The following is a 23,250-nucleotide window of genomic DNA, read 5'->3' as shown; positions in this document are numbered from 1 at the left end:
CGTTTTGGGTGCAGACGGTGGAGCCTCTCTTCCTCTTTCGAAGGATGCGGAGGCGGAAAGAAGGTGGGCAAAGTGATGGTTTGCCCGATGTGAAAGGAGGTGGCAACCTTGGGAAGGAAGGATGGACGAGTCCGGAGGACAACCTTATCCGGATGTACAGACAGAAAAGGAGGCTTGGATGAAAGAGCCTGGAGCTCACTCACTCTTCTGGCAGATGTGATGGCCACCAGGAATGCAGTCTTAAGATTTAAAAGTCTTAAAGGACAGTTGTGAAGCGGCTCAAAGGGAGTGCCCATTAAATAGGTCAAGACCAAATTCAAGTACCATTTAGGCACAAAGAAGGGAATAGGAGGAAAGAGATGAGTCATGCCTTTAAAGAAATGATTTACAACCGGGAACTTGAAGAGAGAGGGCTGATCAGGAAGCTGAAGAAAAGCAGAAATGGCCAAACGATAGTCTTTGACAGTGCCCAGAGCAGAGCCCAGCTAGGCCAAAGAAAGTAGGCACAAGAAAACCTCAGAAAGAAGGGCAGAAAGGGGATCCACATACTTTGCTGTGTCCCCCATGCCACAAATTTGTTCCACCGGCAGGTGTATACCGTCTTAGTCGAGGGACGCCTGGCTGCAAAGATTACATCACAAACTTCGGGAGGCAAGTCAAATGACGTCAACTGCCGCTGCTCAATCTCCACGCAAGGAGGTGGAGGCTGGACATGTTCAGGTGGAGGACCGTCCCCTGCTGCTGCGAAAGAAGATCCTCCCGAAGAGGCAATCGGATCGAAGGATCGATGGCCATATTGAGCAGCTCGGGATAACAGACTCTTCTCGCCCAATCCGGAGCCACCAGAATGACTTGGGCCCAGTTAAGCTTGATCTTCTTCAGCACTCTGGGCAGAAGTGGTATTTGACATATGTGGCCGTAAAGGTCCAGGACTTTCTTCAGGGCAAACAGGAGGCCACCCTGGATAACAGAGGAAGGAATTTCCTAACCTGTTTTTTGTAGCAAGGGCAGAGTAGCTGCTCCTTGTATGAGCGACTGATTAATTAATCTGTCATGCGTCGTATTCCATCCGAATTTCGAATGATATCCGTTTCTCAGGGGATCGTAGGGCTAATGGGGGTAGCTCTGTAGTCAAACCTTCGTCAAGAGTCCTGCCCCGTCTGTCCACCTGCTTGGTCTCGATCCCCGGCGTTTCGTCCTGGACCTTTACGGCCACATATGGACTGAAACATGTTGGCACTAGGGTCATAGGACCATAAAAATCCTATAAAGACCCCATTTTAAGTAATTTTAGTATCCCAGACAGACCCGATAATAAAGGGAAACTGGGGATCTGTCTGAGGTTTTTTAATTTTCTAGCCCTCCTGGTCTAAAATATCTTCAAAGAGCTCCCAACACTGTGGTTGAGCCCACCCCGACTTATAGGCGTCGGGGTGACCCGATGATGAAGCATGACACCACTAGGGTGTGTGAGGGTACCTAAACCAAAAGGAATTGCTTCCTTGCCCACCTATTGGTGAAGTTAAAATTTCCCCTCAATAGCTTCTTCACAATATTCCATCTACGTGTGTTGATATTGACCATTTTTTGGTCAGTTGGAGTAAATTTATAAGTGTAAATGAAGTATCCAGACCACTGTCTTCTCCCAGTTCCTCTTGTCGGTTAGAGGGTCCCCAGACACCTCCCAGTCCTCCTCACCCTCCTCTGGCTGCCAATCTGGTCTCAAAGAGCAAGGGTAGAACAGGGGCACAAAAGTACCCCTCGCCGCCGGTCTGACTTCGTGTCTACCTCGAGGTGGAGGCTGGGGACACAGCAGACATGGTGCCGGTGGAATCGGTGCCGGTGGAGGCCTAGGTTGAAGCCGCTGAAGGCCTAGGGCCCCTAGCTAAGTCTGCGGGGCCCGAAGGCGCACCGGCGGTGTCGGGCTGCCCAAAGATAGCATGGTTCGATTTGTAAAAATGACGAAGCTGGGCAGGGGTCGCTCCTCGTCCCGGAGCCGCAGGAGGAGCACCACCTGCATCCCTTGTCGCGTCGGTCGACGGACGGCAAGAAGTCAAAGAGCGACGATGCTTCTTTGACTTCTTTTTGTGCTTCGACTTACCTAACGCCGAGTGCGCAGACTTAGATGAAGAATGGTGTTGGCTCCGCGACCTCCTACGCGACTGGGACCTCGAGTGACGCGGAGCCGACTGCCGGAACTCGAGAAGCTTTCAGGACCTCTCCCGCAAAGACTTCGGGCCATGGTACGGCAGTCGGAGCACGACTTGGGGTCGTGGTCGCGCTCCAGGCAGTAGAGGCACACGCGGTGTGGATCCATCACCGACATCCGTCAGTTACAGGAACCGCAAGCCCTGAAGCCGGGAATCGCTCGTGCACCAGGAGTCGAAGAACTCAAAAAACTAAGTTGACAAAAGTCGAGAAAAAGTCAGTCAAAAAGTGACTGGAGTTACCGCTCGCTCCGGTTCTGCGCTTGCTGGCGTGGAAAAAGAAAGAACCGAAGTCAGCGCGCGAGGGTGGCGTCTATGTAGCTACCGTGACGTCATCCTGGCGACCACGACGCTGAACGGGAGTCGACCAACGCCACCTTCCGAAGCGCAGGGGTACTGCTGACGAAAAACGTTACGGATCCAGTCTGACGCCTGGGGGTAATTCTAAGGTAAGGAATCAATAACTAACTGTTTCTTTCAGATTTGAGTATTTAGGTGGCCCCCTAACACCAGAACAATAGGACACTGAAGAGTCAATCAATGTGACAACTGAAGACTGCTGTCGACTTTTGAGGCCAAACCCTGCTTGCCGCTCCAGACTCGATAATTGCAATGACCTGATTCATTCTGCAGCGGTGCCTCCTCTAAAAGCCTTGGAGGATTGCCAGTACTTCAAAAACCAATCAGCATCTCCCTTGGAGTGGAGGAGCCACTCCCCTGCAACCTGCAGGCACCAACCGCGATGTCCGATTACAAGTTTCAAGTTTTATTCGACAGCATGTCATAAAAGTCCGATTACAAGAAGCTGCTGACCCCCGGGTCCACCAATGCAGTAGCCGCCCAAAGGAGGTCAGCATGCTCAAAGAGGTAAGATCTGTCTCCTTACCAAGTTTGTAGACACAGAACCCCTAAGAGCCTCCCTTCCCTAATACCCGGGGTACTGGACCCCTTGTTGTGACCAACGCTTGTTTAGAGTCCAATTTGGACTCCAACAATCCAAAGATTGAGCAGCCGATGATAGACATCCGCTCTGCAGATGCCAGCACTGAGAGTGGCCCAGATGTCTTGTTTTGTCCCCCTTTGCAGGTCCAGACCAAGAACCGTGACTGTCTATGAAGCACGAGGGCCAGTCAACCAAAACCCTCAACACCCGGGCTTACCGGCCCGGGTCAACGAACACCGACTGCTCCCCATTGCTCCCAGATGCCTCACGAACTGGGCCCCCAGTTGAGAGCTCTCTGACTTGTCCCAAAGTCCTGTTGGGAGCTAAATTCTAGGTCGACATCTCTTTGCCAAAGGTGTAGCCTGCAAGGCTACCAATCCATCCAGCACCTCTGCACCGAGACACACCAGGGCAGGTAAAACCAAACTGTTGGTGGAATTTAGAACCTTGGCCCCCTCACACCTCACGACCTAAAGGGGACCCTCAAAATCCTATTGCAAGTACCTGTATGCAGTGAATGTTCTTCTCTCCATAAAAAAGCATTTTGCTAACATTGCTTAAAACTGTAAAAGTGATAATTTGAATAGTACTTATCCAATTCTGAAGTTCTTGGTGTTGACATATATATATATATATAAATACGTGTTATTTTTCTAAATTGGTGTGGATCACCTACTTTCCACTTGTCGAGTGATATGATACTACTTCTGGTGCTGGAGGGCCAGAAAGGAATTCCATAACCAGCTCTTGTTAAGTGTCTAGTGCACTAGCAGAGGAAAGGCCTTGGAGGTTATGCCCTTGGTCAGCGCCATCTCCTTTCAGAGAGTCAAGATCCAGAGAATCTAAATCAGTTCCAAATAGGTTGTGTATCATGCTCCTATATTCCTCATCCTCTGTCAGTCATTGAGCATCACTGCAGATCTGATCAGGGGCGCAGGTTCAGGTACTGGCGCCGATGGCGGAGGTGGTGCTGGAGGTAGCAGAGCTGTGCAGAGTATGGGCTTCATGTAACATTGTGCTGGATCAAGCTAGTGTGGAGTCGGTGTCGGCCTGATGGGACGGGTCTAAGTGACTTTGAACCATAGACATGAACATAGGGAATTCACATGAAGATATGGGGCCAGCAGGTGCAAAAGATGCCAGTGCAAAGATGGAGGGCATGGCATTTAAAAATGCTGCTGGATCCAAGCCTGAAGTTGGAAACTCAGGAAAGGTTAGAGCTCGCGTTGGGAACTCTAGGTGCAATGGTCATGGTGCAGAAGGATCTGGTAAGGCTGGTAGGGCATCTGAAAGGGACCAAGGGGCCTCAGGGGCTGAGTGCAGTGGAGTCACAGGAGCATGGTCATCTCGAGAGAGAACCAACGGCTTCAAGGCAACCAACTCTGGTTCCGATAATACTGTGGGAGTCAGAGGGCACTGAGGTGACTTAACCATTACATGCTTTTTAGGTCTCGACCTTGCTATCGCGTAAGCGATCGCAAAGCGAGACTATTGTAAGGGGGTTTGAAAAGTGCTCCCAAAAAGCGGATTGCATGGCTAGCACGCGCATCGTGCCGCCATGCAATCCGCCTTTTGGGAGCACTTCAAAGGGTCCGCTCCCCCGCCCCCAAGCGCGCGCGCGGCATGCTCCGCCGGGCTTGTGTTTTTTTGGCGCATGCGCGCACACACATCTCCAAGGCTTGTAACTGTTGCTCGCGTTTCTTGTTCTACATTTATGTTGAGCGCGGCGTCCACTTAATGGACACGGCGCTCTGTTTATTTTTTTTTCATGTTATTTTAGGCGGAGCTGCATCCAGGTGCCTTACTCAGTGGCTGGCTGCTTTTCAAATGCAGAAACTTCGAAGGCAAGGGCGAGTGTCTGCCCAGTTTAGCTGCTGCCCAACCCCCCGCAATTACAGACACTGTGCGGGAAAACTCCCTCAGTGTAATCAAGAGTATGAGATTCCTGTGTAAGTAGTTTATCGGACCCGTGTTTTTGCTTTCCATTCTGGGACTTCCCTGGACATCCTATTTAGCGCACGAAAAATCAAGACTAAAAATATCCGAATGCAACGATAAAACCTCCTGGGCGAGTTACTCCACCGCAGAGATAGGAAATCCAGGCGTTCTGTTCAGTCTCATGACTAGCGCTCAGAAGATGGCATGCCAGCGCTACACAAAACGTCAGTGAGAAAGATATGGGAGGCGTCTCTTACCCTCCCAGTCCGCTGCTCTTGTGTGCCAGCACAAGCCCCCCTTCTCTCCTTCATTCATACTGTTTTTCTCCGCTGCCTCGTTCCTTTTCCTTCTTGCTTGCTGTCTTTCGCCTTTCCTCCAAAAGTCTCTTTTCCCACTGGTTCTCCTCTAGTGCTGGGCTGTTTGTCTCTTCCCCCCTCTACCTTTTTTCTTTCCCTCTCTCGGTACCGTCTTTCTTCCCCCTGCTATCTTCTTACTTTCTTTTTCATGTTGTAATTTTCGTCTTTTTCTCCTTACTTTTTGCGTCCGCGCCCTTTTCTTGTTCTGCCCTACTTTCTCTTTCAATATAAATTTCGCATCAGTTTATTTTTCTTTGCGCCTCTACTCTCTCTGCCCCCTTCTCTATCTCTCTTTCTATACCCTCCGTTACTCTTGCCTCCCCTGTTCTCTCATCCTCCCGTCTCTCCGCCCGCCAATCGGTCTTCTTTCCTGAACTGTGGCGTTTGTCTGAGACTCACCTGACCCCTCTCTCTTTCACCACCCTGTCTTGAAGAGAAAACTTTTCACGCATTGCTGCGCCAGCTTGTCGTCTTTCTCCTCCTCTTTCGTAGCCAGGGGGAAGTCACTTCCTTAACAATGCATTGTAAAGTATCCAGCCGTCGACGCAGATAGCTTGGTGGGTTAATTCACCTGGTGCAGGGATTTGCCTTTAAAGTGAGATGATAGGGAGGAATCGCACCTGCAGTACAGATGTGATACGAAGATTACATTTTCAATCATTAGTTTGATATATCAGAAGGATAACGTGCCTCCTGCAAAACACTGTGAATTGTGCGCGTACCATCTATGGGCCTCTGTTGATGCCGAGCTCCTCAACCATCTGAGGTCGAGAAAATTAATGTCATGTAAATATAAAGTGCATTTATAGTGCGTCTGGTCATCTAAAAGAGCTTCTAGGCGCTAGATACCTCAGGTTACCAGATTTGGGGTATTGGGAGAAGGGATTAAATTTGATAAAAAAATTAATTGTTCATATTTAAGACTCGCGAGCTGTCCTAATTGAGTAGCACAAACCTCTCGAAGCATCGTGTTCTATAATTTAGCACCAATAAAAGGTAGATTCAGAAGCAACCTAGCCGCCGCGTTTTGATCCAACGGAAGTTTCCTATTTAGGCAGAACCAGGTACAAATGAGCTAGCGTAGCCAAGTCTGGAGGTGATTAGAGCATGGATTGCAGGTTTTCTTTTCTGTGGCTAAAGGCAGAAACCCCAAGATTTAAGTTGGTTAGCAGTGTTCTTCCCGGTTAGGTAGTTGAGTGTGGTCATGGTATGACAGAAGCCCAAATCACTGGTGCCAGAGAGCTCATATAAACGTTAAGGAGCCAGAGGCGTAGTTTACTCAGTAAGATTCGGGAAGGGGGCTCACATTTCTCAACTAAAACAGTGGGCAACAGGGTGAGAATGTGTGGGGTGACCACGTTGTGGGATGGACTAGTCTCATGAGGCGCAATGGTCAGTTCTGATTTGCAGAATGTGGGCCTCTGGGACTAATTTAGAGTTTGGCAGACCTGTACTCTGTCTCGCATTTACACGAGTTTGAGCTATTGACTTTGCAAATAACAATGCCTTTTATTTTTGATTAATTTTTAAAACATAAATAAAAGGCATTGTCATTTATAAAAACCAATAGCTTAAACTCGTGTAAATGCGAGACCTATTGCATTGCAAATGCTTGTTATGTTTCTTGTGCTTCTTACTTTCCCTCCCCCCCCCCCTGAAGAGGGTGAGGAATGAGACTTAGAGCGAGGTCTTTGGTATCACTGACTATGCCAGTCTGCTTGGGTCTGGCTATAACGACTTTCGCTTTCAGCTCTTTGTCCTTCGGGTGCATGCTCAGACATGAATTACAGGCATAGAAGTTGTGGTCCGATGAGAGACACCAGGGGCGGATGCAGTGGGGATCTGTTTTGTACATCTGTCCCTTACCATCCCAATTGAGTTAAAACCCTGATTTCTAGGGGAGGATAGGTTACTGCACAAAGGGTTTTGGTATGTGAGGAACGTTGCACGGGGGGAGTGTTGAAGGCACGGAAACAAGGGAACTGACGTAGTTACGTCGAAGTGGGTGCTGTATTGCTTCAGGGGTGTAATCTGACGCCACTTACGGCGTCAACATGAAGTCAGCGCACACTACCAGCAACATGAGAGCTTTAAAGTTTCCAGATCCAGTCTGACGTCTGGGATTGTACTACAGGTGAAAAATCTGCAGGTCGAAGCATTCATCAGAATTCATTTGACTTTTGTAAGGCATGTGCTACCCTGCTATATGATGCAACTACGGCTTATATCAACATCCCAAACTTTTTAAAATAATGACAAAATAGAACTGCACAGTTTGGAAAAAGGAAATGTCTTTACAGTATTTTGGAAGTTAATGTTAACAAGTATGCAGTAGAGCACATTATTTTCAAATACTTTTACTTACAACTCATCCTGAATGTTTTCGGTCAAACGAAAGAGCTGTTCTTGCCCTTCAGCTTGTGTGTCCGAGTACCTGGGCAAAAGGCCTTGTGGACTAGTACAGCATCGTGGTCTCCTCATCCTTTGTGTCTGTATTCTACAAAAGAGAACAAGGTTCTTCTTAGCTGTTAAATTTTAGCTGCTAAACAGCAGAAAAATAAATTCTTACACATATCATCACAATAAGATGTAATCGATGGCTGGCATCTGTTCCTTCCTTTAGTTTACAAGAAAGACAGTTGATTTACATGAGACAGTAATAGGAAAGTTCCTTAATGCAGGTTAAAACAATATTAAGTAAACAAACGGCGGAATCGTGAATTTAGCACATCTATCCGAGTACAACACTAAAGTGAACAAATAGCACTTATCGGACATCTCCAGACAAAGGTATTCTAAACTCAATCTTGTACAAAAAACACTGCTTTGCTCCTTATTTGAACCAACAGTGTGATTGTTTTCAACAATCACATGGTGAGCAAAAGTCATGTTTGGCATAAGGCAGGTGAACAAGTGAAGGTTTAGCACTCAAAGTGCTGAACTTTGAGAAGACTATTTTAGATGGTGAAAGACAATTGATTATTTCAGCTAAATAGTGGTGTTGGGGGACAAGGGGGAATAACTGCATTGACAATGAATTTATTACCCAAACAAATAACTTACATGCTATGCAACGATGGTGATGTTAAGGTAGGTTGTGAAATGTACTTTTAGATGAACGGTGGATAATTTCATGTACATGATTTCCAAAATGTGCACTTCTTTCAAAATTCTTTTAGGTACAACTCACTGGTTCATAAACAATAATTTCAATCTCCCAGTATAAGTAGTATCAAGACTGTAACTGTTTTATGGCAACTTCAGAAAAACGATGTGTACAAATGTTGAACAAATTTACTTCGAATGTGACAGATATGGCAACAAATATATTTTACGACTTATTTTTTTAATAAGTTAATGTAAATGTTTTAAAGGTGGACGTACCAAAATAGCTACAGGGGTGCAGCTACACATCTGCATTTAAGGTTGACTCCGAACCTCACAAGAATTCCCATTTTTGTCCCTTAATAACTTTATGAAAGAAACTAGAAGGCGGGGGGGAGGGGGGATCGGTCCTTAAAATTTCGATCTCCAATTGAGCCATATAAGGTGAAGGTTCGTCACGTGGCTAGAGAGTTATAACGGGGCCCCCAAACAAGTGACTGTTCCATTCCAAATACAATGAAAATCGTCACAGCCATCTAAAGTCGCAAACAGCTCGAAAATCAGTGAACTTAAGGTCACCAAATTTTACAGCCACATATTGCTTTCCTCTATCTATCCGGTGCCTTCCTGGGTACACCAGACAGTCTAGTGTAATTCAAAAGTTCTGGGTCTCACTGAGAAAAAAAACCTCTGTAGGCTCCAACACGTAAGCAATTCAACAAATAGATCTATGTTTAATATTCATAAATTTGAATTTATCTCTAGGAAGCTTAAATATCTTGACAGGCTTCCTGTTAAAAAGAGAGCGAGGGGCATTTAAACCCTCTGTGTGTTGCACAGTATTTTCTATTCTGCTCATCCTAGATACCTGGCAAGGTAGTTTGTTGACTACATCCCTAATTCTAATTGCAGATTTCGAGTAAAATGAGCCAAACTATTTACCATCAGTAATGTTAAATCCTGGAAACGGGCAACAAATCATTTATTAGACCGAAGTTATAAAGCACGTGCACTTTCTGCCTTAAAAATCAATATTTTCTGAACAAATTTAGAAAAAAAACTGAAACCTGCCTGTTTGACTATGAAATCTTTCTCAGTGTGCCCCTCTATCGTAGTGCCAAGAGACCTACGTTGGGATATATTAGGACCTCGATGGACCGAAACTGGCAAAAGAAAAAAGTAATTGGAGCAGGGTCAAGACTTATCTGCATATGGCTGGGTCCAAACTGAAGTGGCATGGTGGGTAAAAAGAACAAAAATATTTTATGAATTCATTTTTAATTAGTTAATGTACGTGTTTTAGAGGGGGATGTACCATAAAATCTACAGGGGTGCAGATGCATATCTGCAGTTATGATTGACTCCTAACCTCACAGTAAATCATGGGTGTCCCTTAACTTTCTGAAAGGAACTCAGGGGCAGAGCCCTCAAATGTCGACTTCCATATGAGCCATATAAGGTGAAGGTTTGTCAAATGGCTAAAAAGTTATAACGGGGCCCCTAAATCAGTGACTATCCCAACTACAATGAAAATCTCCACAGCAATCTATTGTCATAAACAGCTAAAAAGAAAATCACTGAACATAAGGCCACCACATTTTACAGGCACATAGTGCTTTCCCCTATTCAGTGCATTCCTAGGTACAAGGTAGTTTTCGTCCAGCGTTTCTGAGTTATTAACAAATGCCTTATGTGGTACAGACTCTACCTAGCCGCAGATTCCTTACAATAGAATTATCCCCAGGAGTGACACTGGATCTAGAAATTTTTCGTGAGCAGTACTCCTGCACGCCGGTAGATGGCGTCGTTTGCGCTGGAAATAACGTTTGCGGTGCATATATAGGCGCAACCCAGGCGAACTTACGTTAGCTACTTCTCGCAACTTCTCCAAGCCAGAAGCGTGGAGCCACAAGGTACGCTCACCAGAAACTAGGGCCTTGAAAGAGGAAGGCCCTGTCCCAAGAAATCCGTGTGCAGGGCGGGGAGGATGGTGGGTCGGTAAGAAATCTGCGGCTAGACAGAGTCTCTAACACATAAAGATTTACCGAATGTAAGTATCTTGTTCATCTGATAGAGACTTCTAGCCGCACAATCTTACCTTAGAATAGATACCCAATCAATACCTTCCTGTAGGTGGGTCAGTGGACCAAGTTCTAACGAGGAAGTCCTGCACAACCGAAAAGGCAAAGTGCCCATCCCTACGGACCTGACGAACAAGTTACTTACCTTCGGTAACAATATATCTGTAAGAAACATTAGTTAGTTAGATTCCTCACCTTAGAATATACCCAGGCGTTAGGCTGGATCCGGAAAGATGTTTCGTCAGCAATACCCTTGCGCGTCGCTAGGCGTCGTCTGCGGCTCCGCGTCCGTCGTCTGCGTCGTGCGCCGGGATGACATTGTCGGAGTACTTAGACGCCGCCCTCGCACACTGACGTCCGTTCTTGTACATAGCTTTCCGCGCCAGGAACGCAGAGCCATGCAAGAGACCAACACTGGTGCCAAAAAATGCTAGGGCCCTGAAAGGGATAATGTCAACCCTAGATATTGGTTCGCAGAACAGGGAGGATGGGTGGGTCGGTGAGGAATCTAACTAACTAATATTTCTTACAGATATATCGTTACCGAAGGTAAGTAACTTGTTCATCTGAAAGAAACACGTTAGTTAGATTCCTCACCTTAGAATAGATACCCCAGCAATACCAACCCCGGTGGTGGGTCTGCGAACCAAGATCACACCAGAAAGTCCTGGAGAACAGAACGGCCAAAGAAGCCGTCTCTCCGGACTTGGCTGTCCAGGCAATAATGTTTAGCAAACGTGTGCAGCGAGGCCCACGTTGCTGCCTGACAGATGCCCTGCAAGGGGACTCCCCGGCCCAGGGCAGTAGTCGCCGCTGTGGCCCGAGTGGAATGGGCCCTCAGCCCTACAGGAGGTTCCTTTTTAGCCAAGGAGTAACAAGCTTTGATACACAAAACGACCCATCGAGAGATGGTCCGCTTGTGCACCGCCCGTTCCTTCTTAGCGCCCACGTAGCCAACAAAGAGTTGGTCGTCCACCCAGAACTGCTTGGTGCGGTCCAAATAAAAGGACAGCGCCCGTTTTGGGTCCAGACGGTGGAGCCTCTCTTCCTCTTTCAAAGGATGCGGAGGTGGAAAGAAGGTGGACAACGGAACAGACTGCCCGATGTGAAAGGCAGTTACCACCTTAGGGAGAAAGGAAGGGCGAGTCCTGAGAACAACTTTGTCCGGATGGACAGAAAGAAAAGGAGGCTTACAAGAGAGAGCCTAGAGCTCACTCACCCATCTAGCAGAGGTGATGGCTACCAGGAAAGCAGTCTTAAGCGTCAAGAGACGGGGACAATTATGAAGTGGCTCAAATGGAGCGCACATCAGAAACGTCAACACCAGATACAAATCCCACTGAGGCATTACGAAAGGGACAGGAGGAAACATGTGAGTAATGCCCTTAAAGAAGCGAGAAACAACAGGGGATTTGAAAAGAGAAGGCTGATCAGGAAGCCGTAAGAAAGCAGAAATAGCAGAGAGATAACCTTTGAGGGTGCTCAGAGCAGAGCCCTGCTGGGCCAAAGAAAGAAGAAAGAGGAGAACCTCAGAAAGAGAGGCGGAAAGGGGATCCACAGCCTTTTCTGTGCACCATGCCACAAATTTGTTCCACCTACAGGCGTATACCGATTTTGTGGCGGGACGCCTGGCTGCCAGAATCACATCACAGACTTCAGGAGGCATGTCAAATGGCATGAACTGTCGCCGCTCAATCTCCACACATGGAGGTGGAGACTGGACAGGTTCGGGTGGAGGACCGTCCCTTGCTGCTGCGACAGAAGGTCCTCCTGAAGAGGCAGTCGTATCGGGGGATTGATTGACAGATTGAGTAGCTCGGGATACCAGTACCTTCGTGCCCAATCCAGAGCCACCAAGATGACTTGGGCCCGGTCGCACCTGATCTTCTTCAGCACTCTGGGCAGAAGTGGTATAGGGGGAAAGGCGTACAACAGACCGCAACTCCACTCGCGACAAAAGGCGTCCCCGAGCGAGTGCCGCCTTGGAAACTCCAACGCGCAGAACTGCTGACATTGCGCGTTCTCTTCGGTGGCGAATAGATCTAACCAAGGCTCTCCCCACTGCCGAAAGAGGCCTTGCGCCACGTCCGAGTTTAGACGCCATTCGTGATCCATCATGCACCGGTGGCCGAGTTCGTCTGCTCTGGCGTTCAAGAGCCCGCCAGACGTTGAACAACGAGGGTGATGCCCTGATGTTCCAGCCATGTCCAGAGGCGCAGAGCCTCCTGACAAAGGGTCCATGACCCCACCCCGCCCTGTTTGTTGCAGTACCACATGGCAGTGCTGTTGTCCGTGAACACCTGCACCACACTTCCCCGGACAGAGGGAAGGAATGCCTTCAGTGCAAGTCGGATCGCCCTCAGCTCCAGAAGGTTGATATGGAGCCGGGACTCCGCCGGAGACCAGAGGCCTCTGATCTCCGCCTCTCCCATCCCAGGAGGGACGCATCCGTCACCACTACGTGCTCCGGTTGGGGTAGGGAGAGGGATCTGCCGCTGACCCAATTGCGGTCCGTAAGCCACCACTGCAACTGTCTTGCAGTGCCCTCCGAGATCAGGACGAGGTTGCCTCGATGCTAGGCCCACTGAAACTGCAGGTCCCACTGCAGAGCCCGCATTCGCCATCTGGCATGATGCACCAACAGGATGCAGGAGGCCATCAGACCCAGAAGCCGCAACACCAACCTGACCGAAACCCGGGATAGAGGCCGAAAGATGGGAATCAGAGCCTGAATATCCCAGACCCGCTGTTCCGGAGGATAAGCCCGGAACTGGCCGAGTCCAGAACCGCTCCGATAAAGAGGAGCTTCTGGGAGGGACTCAGATGCGACTTCGGCACATTGATGGAGAACCCCAGCAAATGCAGGCGGTCGGCCGTAGTCTGGAGGTGGGAGACGACTGCCTGGGGCAAGCCCGCCTTCAACAACCAGTTGTCGAGATAGGGGAAGACTGGAACCCCCAATCTGTGCAGATGAGCTGCGACCACCGCCATCACTTTCGTGAACACCCGAGGGGCACTGGTGAGGCCGAAGGGGAGCACGGTAAACTGAAAATGCTCCTGGCCCACCGTGAACCGCAGGTAACGCCGGTGGGCCAGCATGCCGGGCATGTGGAAATAAGCGTCCTGCAAGTCCAACGCTAACATCCAGTCTCCAGGGTCTAGGTCAGCCAGAACCTGAGCTAAGGGGAGCATCTTGAACTTCTCCTTGCGGAGGAAGGGGTTGACGCTCCTGAGGTCCAAGATAGATAAGATAATTTATTGCACAGTTAATTAAAACTTACAATTTAAGATACACAGCTATAAAAGAGTTACATATCAAAGGTAAAAAATTAATTGTCAAAAGTTAAAATTATGAGGTTCATGTTAATAGTTTACATTTTTGTTATTGTTCTTTAGAACTGTGGCCCATAAGTTATGTTCAGAGGCACTGTCTGTCTGTTACTCAGTTTCCTCATTTTGTGTCTCCTTAATTCTCTCCGCCACTACGTCAAAGTATTTTGTGAATCTGCAGTTTAATTGGGTCTCCTGCGGATTAAAACATAATTTGACTGCGTGTCTACAGGTTCTAATGCCCTTCCGGTTGGGCAGATACATATTATGTGGATTAGATCTTCAGGTCCTGCACTGCAAAGACGGCAAGTTTTATCTTCCTGATTCCTTTTCCATGGGGCCAGGTGAGGGAGAATTGGTAGTATACCGAGTCGCAGTTTTAAAAATTTCTCTTTGATCTTCTGTTTGAAACCGTGGTCCATATACGCTTGAGTATTTAATGTTTTATAGTCGTTTAGGACTGTCCATCCGTGTGCCCTTTTTGCTAGTTTCCTTATCCTCTAATAGCGATGTTATTTTTGTGACCTTTGTTACTATTTTTTTTATAACTTTTGTGATCTACTGGGGTGTTCCAGAGGTCAGACAGTTCGAGTACTTCTAACGATTCCATCAGATATTTCCTTGCATATGATCGTTCTCGTCGCTGCAACTCAATCCAAAGGTGGGCGTTTAAGGTGCCTTGCTCTGCATTTCTAATCTTATGCCAGCATTTTATGAAGCTGCCCCTTCTTTCCACTGTCGGTTTTTGCACCCCGAACTCCAAACGGATTTGGGCAGGAGATGCGTAGTTAGTTAGCCGAAAGATGGATCTGTAAGTTTTGCTGATCACTCTATCGAGGGTAAGAGCATCTTTTCCGAGAGTTGATTCACTCCCGTATGTTAGCGCCGGTTGAAGGCGAGCTCTCAATACTTGTAGAAGCGGGTCAAGCGTATAGTCTGGCAATATTTACTTCAAGGGGATCATCGCGAGGCAACTCATAGTGCCTTTTCGTTGTAACGTCTCTAATTGCGGTTTGGACGAGCCTCTGCTGTCTACTAGGACTCCCAGGTATTTGTAGCACGCTACATGGTCCAGTTTATGTCCGTCCTGGTGCCAGGAGTTTTTCCTGGCCTTTGTATAATTCACAGCCATAGTTTTTGTTTTCTTTAGGTTGATTTTTAATCCATTACGCTTTGAAAATGTGCTGGTAGTGTTTAGAAGTTGCTGAAGGCAAATTGGAGTTCGACTTATTAGAACCAGGTCATCGGCGTAGAGGAGGTTGGACAGCATGATGTCCCCCAACCGTGGGGCATGCGATTTGGTGCTGTCGAGTTCCCCTGGTAGGTCTGCCAGGAAAAGATTAAACAAAGTAGGGGCTAGGACGCACCCTTGCTTCAGTCCTTTAGTGGTGTTAATTCGCCTGGAGAGGTGCGTCCCGTCTCCCAGCTTAATCTTAACCCAGGTGTTGGTGTGAAGTAAGATTAGCTGCTTCAGGAGGGGTTGCGGAATCCCCCATTCGTCAAGCTTTTGCCAAAGTTTAACCCGGTCCACATGGTCGATGGCTGAACTGTAATCGATGAAAGATAGAAACAGCGAGTTCTTTCTTCTTTGGCCACGTCTATCAGCAGAGTTAATGCCATAATATTGGTGGTAGTTCCTTGTCCTCTAAGGAACCCTGTTTGATTTTGTCGGGATTATATGCTTTGACGATGCCCAAGATGTCAATTCATCCAATAGAATGCCAGCATAATACTTTGCTTCTATGTCAAGTAGAGCAATCAACCGATAATTGCAAGGATCACTCCTGTCTCCTTGCTCATGAATTGGGCTTATGGTCGATCCTTGCCAGGATTCCGGGCAGGTTTCTAATTCTTGTATGCCCACAAAGAGCGGTACTAGTGTGTTGCTCCAGAATTCGATGTCCTGTTTAAATATCATCGGTGGAATCCCATTTGGGCCTGGAGCTCCTTCCATTTTCCCCTTCTTTATTTGAGTTTTTATCCGATCCGCTGTTATATTGATTTTGTTCTCTATGATGCCTGTTAATGTGCTGTTGTTCTTTGCCCCATCAGTCTTCTTTTGGTCTGGTTCGCAGCCTCGCTGAGGGAGCTGACGTCCGTCAGCCTGGACCGCCTCCGTGCTAAGTGGGATTTGGACCTGGGTAGGCCGCTAGAGAACAAGGAGTGGGAAAGGATACTCAAGAGCCCAGTGCGTATACCCCGAAACTTGCGATTCCGCCAAATCCAGCTGTTTATCGTGCACAGAGCTTACCTCACGCCGGAGTCAATCAATCGGTACTTTCACCGCACAGATGCGGTGTGCCCTAGGTGCGGAGAGCCGGGGGCGGGACTCCTGCACATGCTGTGGAGCTGCGCACGGTTGGGTGTCTACTGGAGATCGGTCAGTGGGCTGCTACTAGAGAGTGTGGGACGTAGCATTCCATTTGACTGGCCCGAACACATACTACACCACTTTAAGCGACCGCGCAAAGATAAGGTGGCGTCGCGGTTCATTGACCTGGGGCTGGTGGTGGCGGTGCGACTCATCACGAAAAGGTGGAAAGCACATGACCCACCGTGCGTGCAGGCTTGGATTGCCTCGTTTCGGGCATGGGCCGGGGCTGAGGGGACCGCCATCCAGAGGGAGGAAACATTGGGCCTGCGGAGGGAGCCCATGGCGGACCGCTGGAAGCAGCTGCTGGGGAAGCTTAGGCATCTGGGTGCGGAGAGCGATGAGGAGTTGCAGGGGGCAGCGGACGGCGCTGGCGCGGGCGGGGGTGGAACCGGGGAGGCCCCCCTGCAGTGCTGACATACCCCGGCTATTTCCTGCCTCCCCTGGCGCCACGACGACCACACTTGCATAGTGCCGATCGCACCCGGGGCGCGCATACACACACACACACGGGGGTTCCCAGGGGGGGGTGGAGGGGCGGGGGGACTAGACGACAACCGGGAGGGTACTGGGCCTGTCTGTACGGTTTATGCTGCCATTGTTGGGGGTTCTGTTTTGTATACTCTTTGGGCCTGGTGGGCATTTTGCCTGTTCTTTATTGTCTGGGGGCGGCGGGTAGCGCCCACGCATAGTCACGGAACCCAGTTGCGGCACGGTTACTGCTGTTACTCCTGTTGCGCCCAATACGAGACTGTCAGCGAGACTGTGGTTGGCACCGCTGAGGGCGGCGCTCGTACGCAAGACTGGTTGCAAGTCCTGGCGCAGTGGTTGGGGGTTCTGTTGCGGGGCGCTCCCCTGCCTATGCTCTCAACTCTTTGATTACCTGTTGTGTCACATGCCAAAGAATGTTTTTTGTTTACTTTAAAACAATAAAAACAGATTTCAAAAAAAAAAAAATCAGTCTTCTTTTGGTCGTATTTTCCCGTTGTGCTTTCCTTGGGGTTTCTCGACCCTTTTTCAGTCTTTCCTGTTTCATTGTCCTTCTGATTGTTTTCTGTTTCTTGTGTTGTCAGGGCTGTGGGGTTACCTTCGTCAGTTTGGTTAAAGTGATTGTGCAGGTAGTCAGCCCAAGTTGCCTCTGATATGTAGGAGTTTATTCCTTGATGGCCTGGCCACTGCAAGTGAATTGTTTGCCAAAATTTAGCACTGTTTTTTAGTTTAGAATCGTACTTTATTTTTGCCCAGAGTTCGTCGTTTGTCTGTCTTTTGATTTCCCAAGTTGCCTTTCTTAGGTTTGCTTTTAAACTGCGTAGAGCATCTTGCAAAGGCCCTTTTTTAGGCTGTATACGGAGTTGGTTTAACGTTTGCTTTATATTCCGTTTGATTCTTTTTATCTCCAGCGTGTTTGTCTTGCTCGATACAGACTTAGGAGTTTTGCCTTTGACTGGCCTTGGTTTTGTTGCATATTTGGTCCCCAGAGTCTTTGTGTACCACTCTCAGGCCTCTATTGGGTTTACAACTAAATTGCCCTGATGGATAAGCTCCTTCGCGTTTAAAGACAGTTCTTCGATGTTATTTTGTTTATATCTTATGCGTTTGAAGTCTGATGTATATTCAGATCTAGCGCATGCCCTGACTTCCATGGGGTTCTCTCTGGTTATCCTTAGAACGATTTCTTGTGGCAAGTGGTCACTTTGATCACTAACACCCAGCTTAAATGATTTGATGATGTCAAATAGAGGGAGAGTTGCAAATGCGTAGTCTAGGTAGGAGGAAATTACTGCCGAGTGATAAGTTGATGCTGGAGGAGTGTCTTCTTTGTACCGACCGTTCAGCGCCCTTAGGTTTAGTTGCTCTAGTTCTTTTAACAATTTGTTCGAGCAATTGGTTTGTTTAGTTGGTTGTGCCTGAGTTGGTATTCCCCAGGCTCTGTTAAGTTCGTGTACCAAATCGTCGTCCATTGCGGTTCCAAAAAGAAAGAGGTTAAAATCTCCTGCCAAGATTACATTTTCAACTTCCCCCTCATCCATAATTCTTGCTATCTCTTCGACCAACACTCTTGCACCTTTCCTTCTGTGCTTCGGGTGTATATAGGAGTTAACTATTACCAGACAATGGCCCGGCTTTCTGGTGTTAATTGTTATCTCAGTCGCCTGTATGACGTTAGGAGCTATAGTTTTAATCTTTATTTCCTTCATGGATCCTACTATGAGGATTGAGGCAAAGATAATTAATCCGCCTGAGCTGTGGCCAAAGGGTGAGGTCCTGGTAGCTGGAACGATTTGTGTCGTGTAGCCTTCAAGGGCTATCTCAGCTTCTTCCCAGGTTTCTTGAAGTAGTATCAAGTCAAATGTCTTCAAGTATTTTAATGTTTCATGATCATCCAATTTGTCAGTCAAGCCATTGATATTCCAAATACATACTCTGAGGTAATTCAATGTTGTGTGTGTTGAGGGCTGCACAGGGGATCCTTGTCATTGCCCACCTCTGTTTGTTATTGTTCGCTGTATTATGTCCAAATTAGGAGCCGTTTTAGTGAGTAAGGACCTTCCTTGGCGGCCTGGCGACTGGCTGAGGGCTCCTTTTAGAATTGATGTAACTTTAAGCGGGTGTTCCTTTTCACTCTCCTTTAAAAACGGTGTTGGGTAGGCTGGCCTTCTGCCTGGTTCCAGCCTTATTCCCCATTGAGCGAATTTGTTGAGTTCTCCTAAAATCTGGTCGACCAGGTCATTTGACGCCCATGTTGTCTTTGTCGTTTCTGGTTTGGACTGGTCGAGTACAGGTTGGAATTCAATTTGAAGTAAGTCAGTTGTGGTGATGCCTTCCAGACCCTCGATAGATGTAATTAATTTAATTATGTTTCCTCTATTCAAGGTGTCCATTCTGCCCCTAGATTTGTACTCTGGGGCGAATATTAATATATCTGTCTTATTTGTTGCAGTGTCTCTGGATACTCGGGCAACAGTTTGTTCAGGATGGTTAGCCCCGGTGGAGGGTTGGTCATTGGTGTTATCAATTGTGGCTGAAGTTGCCCTTGTTTTAGGTTGTTTAGATTCCTGCTCCAGGGCCGGCTGTTTCACATTTTGTAGCGAGGCCCTTGGCCAGCTGTCGATATGGCTCCTTGCCATGATGTGTGAGTCAGACTCTATTTCAAGTCTTTCCCGCTGATGTGAGCGTTGAGCCTTTATAACATCCTCGTGCCTAGAGTGTTCTATTGCTGTCTCTAATAGTTCCATTGTTCTCGGGATTTTAAGTTTGATGGGGGTCCTTGTGAATGACAGTTTTTTGCCCAAGGGCGGGGTTTGCTCGGCCTGGTTCAAAAGTCCCGCCGTCTCTTCTTGTTCCACTTGGCAATGGGATTCCACTGTCTGCCCCTCCTGTTCATGGGCCATGGCTGTCATTTTCCTGTTCCTGCCCTTCCTTTTTTGTTTCCGGCGGGTTCGTGAGTTTGTAGGCACCTCTGTTATGACTGTTTCTTGAGGTGAGAGGTTTGGGGGTGCGTTTTTTAGCGGTTGTATGGCACAAGAGGAACAGGTCTTCTCGTTTTGGAACAACCCGTTCTCTACTTTTTCTGAGGTTCCGTGTGGTTGGGAGTCCCTTGCGATGATTACCTCCTTGGGTGTGTCTGCCAAGTCCGGTGGCGCGATTGGCTTCAGATTGACTAGAAGGTTCTCTAGCATGGTTGGTAGTGTCGATAGTTTGTTAATTATTGGGGAGCAGTCGCATTCTGTTCTTGCAATAGCAGAACATTCTGCTGCTTCCTGACCCCTTTTTATTAAGCCGTTTAAGTCGCCTAGTTTCTTCTCAATCCCTGAAGTGAATTCAGCTAGTGTTTGCAGTACTGTTAACTGCAGGTCTAATTTCTCTGATTGATATTGTAAGGCTGCTGCTGATAGTTGTATTGTATTTAGTATGTTTGCCCAGAAGGTAATAAACGAGCTTTTGCTCTCGCTCTCTGGTCTCCTGGTGCTTGGAGTTATTGTGGGTTTTAGATTGTATGCCGCCACTAGATCTTGCCACTCCTGTGTTGCAAGGAAAGACATATCGCTGTCTATAGTATGTGGATTCTCCCTTTGCCGATTTTTTGGCGTGTTGGGGTGACCCATATCGCTCTGCTCATTTGGGGCCGCGTGGGGGCCGTCTTGTGCCTTCTTCAGTGTAGGTGAAAGGCTGCTATTTTGTCGTGATGTTGCTATCCTAGCGTCCCGCACGCTACAAGGTTTTTGCCAAGGCGGACCTGTTTGTTGATCTCCCCAGTCCTGTGGGTCATGTTGTTCTAGAATAATGGAGGCATCTAGTGCTCTATCTATACTTGACCCACTGAATGTTGTATCCTTGTCTGGGGAGCTTTCTGTTTTTATCCTCCTGAGCTTAGCCTGTATGCCTTGAGGGTTTGTCAGTTCGGTGTCTAATTGGCTGTTGAGCTCCGCTGGCGGGTCTGCTGATGAGTATAGTATTCCGTCTTCTTCATTGTTAATTGTTAAGCTGCTTTCAATTGATGTCATGAGTTTCTTAGCGGTGTGTATATCGACTACTGTAACTTTTGACGTTTTTTCTAATTCCGGTGTTTTTTGTTCATGTAATGGTGGATATTCTATCTTCCCAGGCTCCAATGGAGTTGGTAGACCTTCTAAGTTTCCATTGTTTGTGAAAATTGCTGCTCCTGTATGTTTTAAGAATGCAAATTTCGTGTAGATTTTTGGTTGGTAAGAGTATGAAGTTTTCCTAGTTGGTTCTCCATCAATGGTTATGAGATCTTCAGTTCTTTCTCTTTTCGCTCCTATTGTTAGCTTACTTGGTTTTATTGAATTGCGTGGGTCCGTTGCGATTTCTAAGTTGTTATCCTTAATGGCGTCTGTGCCAGTGAACCAAAGGCAGCCCGTATAATCGCCGATTTCGTTGGCGAAGTTGGTGTCGTTCGAGTTGTCCTTTCCCTTAATGGTCCTTATTTTGCAGAGATCTTTATCTGTAGGAGGTAAAGTGGCTCCAACATCTCTTGTAGCCCCCTTTTTTCGTTTTGATACTGGTTTTGTAATGGACCTTCTCACTTTTCCAGACCTCATACTGGCCCGGAAGCAGTTTGGCTGGATAGTTAGGTAGCTGATAGCTAATAGCGGATTGCTAATAGGTTGCTAATAGTTTTAATAGTTGGTTTTGACTCACAAAGCCACACGGTTTGGGTAAGTGAGGGCGCTGGGTCCGCTAGGGGCCGGCAGAACCAACACCAGCCGAGGCGGGGAGGGTCAGCGACTGCCGCCTGACAACTATCTCGCCCTGCCTCCCAGTCCTCAGTTCCTCTGCTTATTCCTCTCGACGAGGTCACTGGGTCTGCACTGCCTGGGCCTGCACCGGACTGCTGCAGACGCGGCGCTGCTCCACTCCTAGCTCCCCCGGCTCACCCCTACATGGGCCCCTGGGCATCAGGGGCAGCTGGGGCTACTGGGGCAGCGTCTCCCGCGACTTCTTAATCCCTGCTAGGTAATTTTTTGAGGTTCCCCACCGGCCAACTCCGTATGCACCGTATGCTCCGAGCACTGCCGACCTCCCCCGGCTCTCCAACTCACCGAGTAATCCCGACTTGCAGCTCCACAACTCCGCGGCTTTCCTGGCGGTAGTGTTCTCCCTGCTCTGCGGGCTTGCGGCGGTGTTGTTCTCCCAGCGCTGGGCTCAGCGCTCACACCTGCACGCAGCTCGCAGCCTGTCTCCTCTGCCCCTCACGAACAGCTATGCGGACTGCAAAACGTGGCCTGGGTCAGAAGATGTCTGAGAGGGAGCCTTGGGGGACTTGGGAGGCGCTTGCAGTGCAGTGACGCCGTGTCGGAGGAGAAACATATGTCCACAGTCCCCCTCAGTAGCACCTTTGATTGGGCCACTATTTAGAGTCCTTCGCTGGCCTTTTGGAACCTTAAGCCGGCGTTGAAGCCATGTAATATTGAAGCCTTTGAGGTCTTGGGTGGGCAAAGTGTTGACACAAGTTTAAAGTTCAGGGTTCCTTGGGGCAGCAACTCACAGGTCGCAGCGGAGGCGAATGCCCGTGCGTTACTGAGTTGGAGATTTGTGTAGCTCCCTCAAGCGGGCTGCGGGTACTCACGGTGCTTGTGGAGGGCTTGTGGGCTTGAGGGGGGCTAGTTCGCTGTTCCCCCTGCAGCACCGGTCCCGGCTACACTCTGTTCACCTTTCAGCCGAGGACCACTGAGAGACCACTGAGAGCCGCCGGAACCGCTAATGCCACGGGAGTCGAAAGCCACTGGTCGCGGGAGATCGCCAGAAGCCGTGCAAAAGCCGCTGCTGATGTCCAATTTTGCACGCCGCTCCCCCCACTCCTTTTGCACGGACTGCAGCGTCCGTTGCCCTGAAAACCTGCTGTCAGCTGTCAGGCCACCGGTAGTCCAAAAGCCCCCTGGGCTGGCTCCCACTCCACCTTCCTCGCTCGCTCGCTCGACTGCTCGACTCGCCAAGTCGCCAATGGTAGACTGTTCAGTGCCTTCCTCTCGGCCATGAGGGATAAGATAAGATAATTTATTGCACTGACCTCCGCAGGAGTCGCGTCGGTCCCAGGGACCGGCAGGTATGGGGACGGACGCGACTCCTGCGGCTCCGATGGAGCCGCGCAGGTGGTACCACCCAAACCCTCAGTCGAGTCGCACGGCCGGCGAAGTGAGCCCGAAGAGCGATGTCGCCTCTTGCACTTCTTACTATGCTTCGACTTACCCGAAGACGTGGAACCAGACGAGAGGTGGTGGTGACTGCGGCTCCGCGACCGGTCCCTCGACCTCCTTCTTGGCCGGGACCGTGAACGGCATGGAGCCGACTGCCGGAACTCCAGTAGCTTGTGGGACCGCTCCCGCCTAGCCTTCGAAGTCAGGGCCCGGCAGTCGAGGCACGACTCGGAATCGTGGTCGGCCCCAAGGCAGTAGAG

The 23,250-nt window shown here is 48.7% G+C and overlaps 1 protein-coding gene across 2 annotated transcripts in view; it reads right to left on the bottom strand.

The window, feature by feature from the left end:
- Positions 1–23,250, bottom strand: part of VPS13D (vacuolar protein sorting 13 homolog D) — a 2,738,381-nt gene that overhangs the window by 46,405 nt on the left and 2,668,726 nt on the right. For both annotated transcript variants that reach the window (XM_085608633.1, XM_085608634.1), the window contains exon 68: positions 7,810–7,941. In XM_085608633.1, the coding sequence (XP_085464759.1) occupies positions 7,810–7,941 (132 nt within the window). The remainder of the gene's footprint in view (positions 1–7,809; positions 7,942–23,250) is intronic.

Source organism: Triturus cristatus, chromosome 1_2, assembly GCF_964204655.1.
Source record: "Triturus cristatus chromosome 1_2, aTriCri1.1, whole genome shotgun sequence".
Lineage (NCBI taxonomy): Eukaryota > Metazoa > Chordata > Amphibia > Caudata > Salamandridae > Triturus > Triturus cristatus.
The sequence above is the reverse complement of the archived record's forward strand: the minus strand, read 5'-3'. Positions and strand labels throughout refer to the sequence as shown.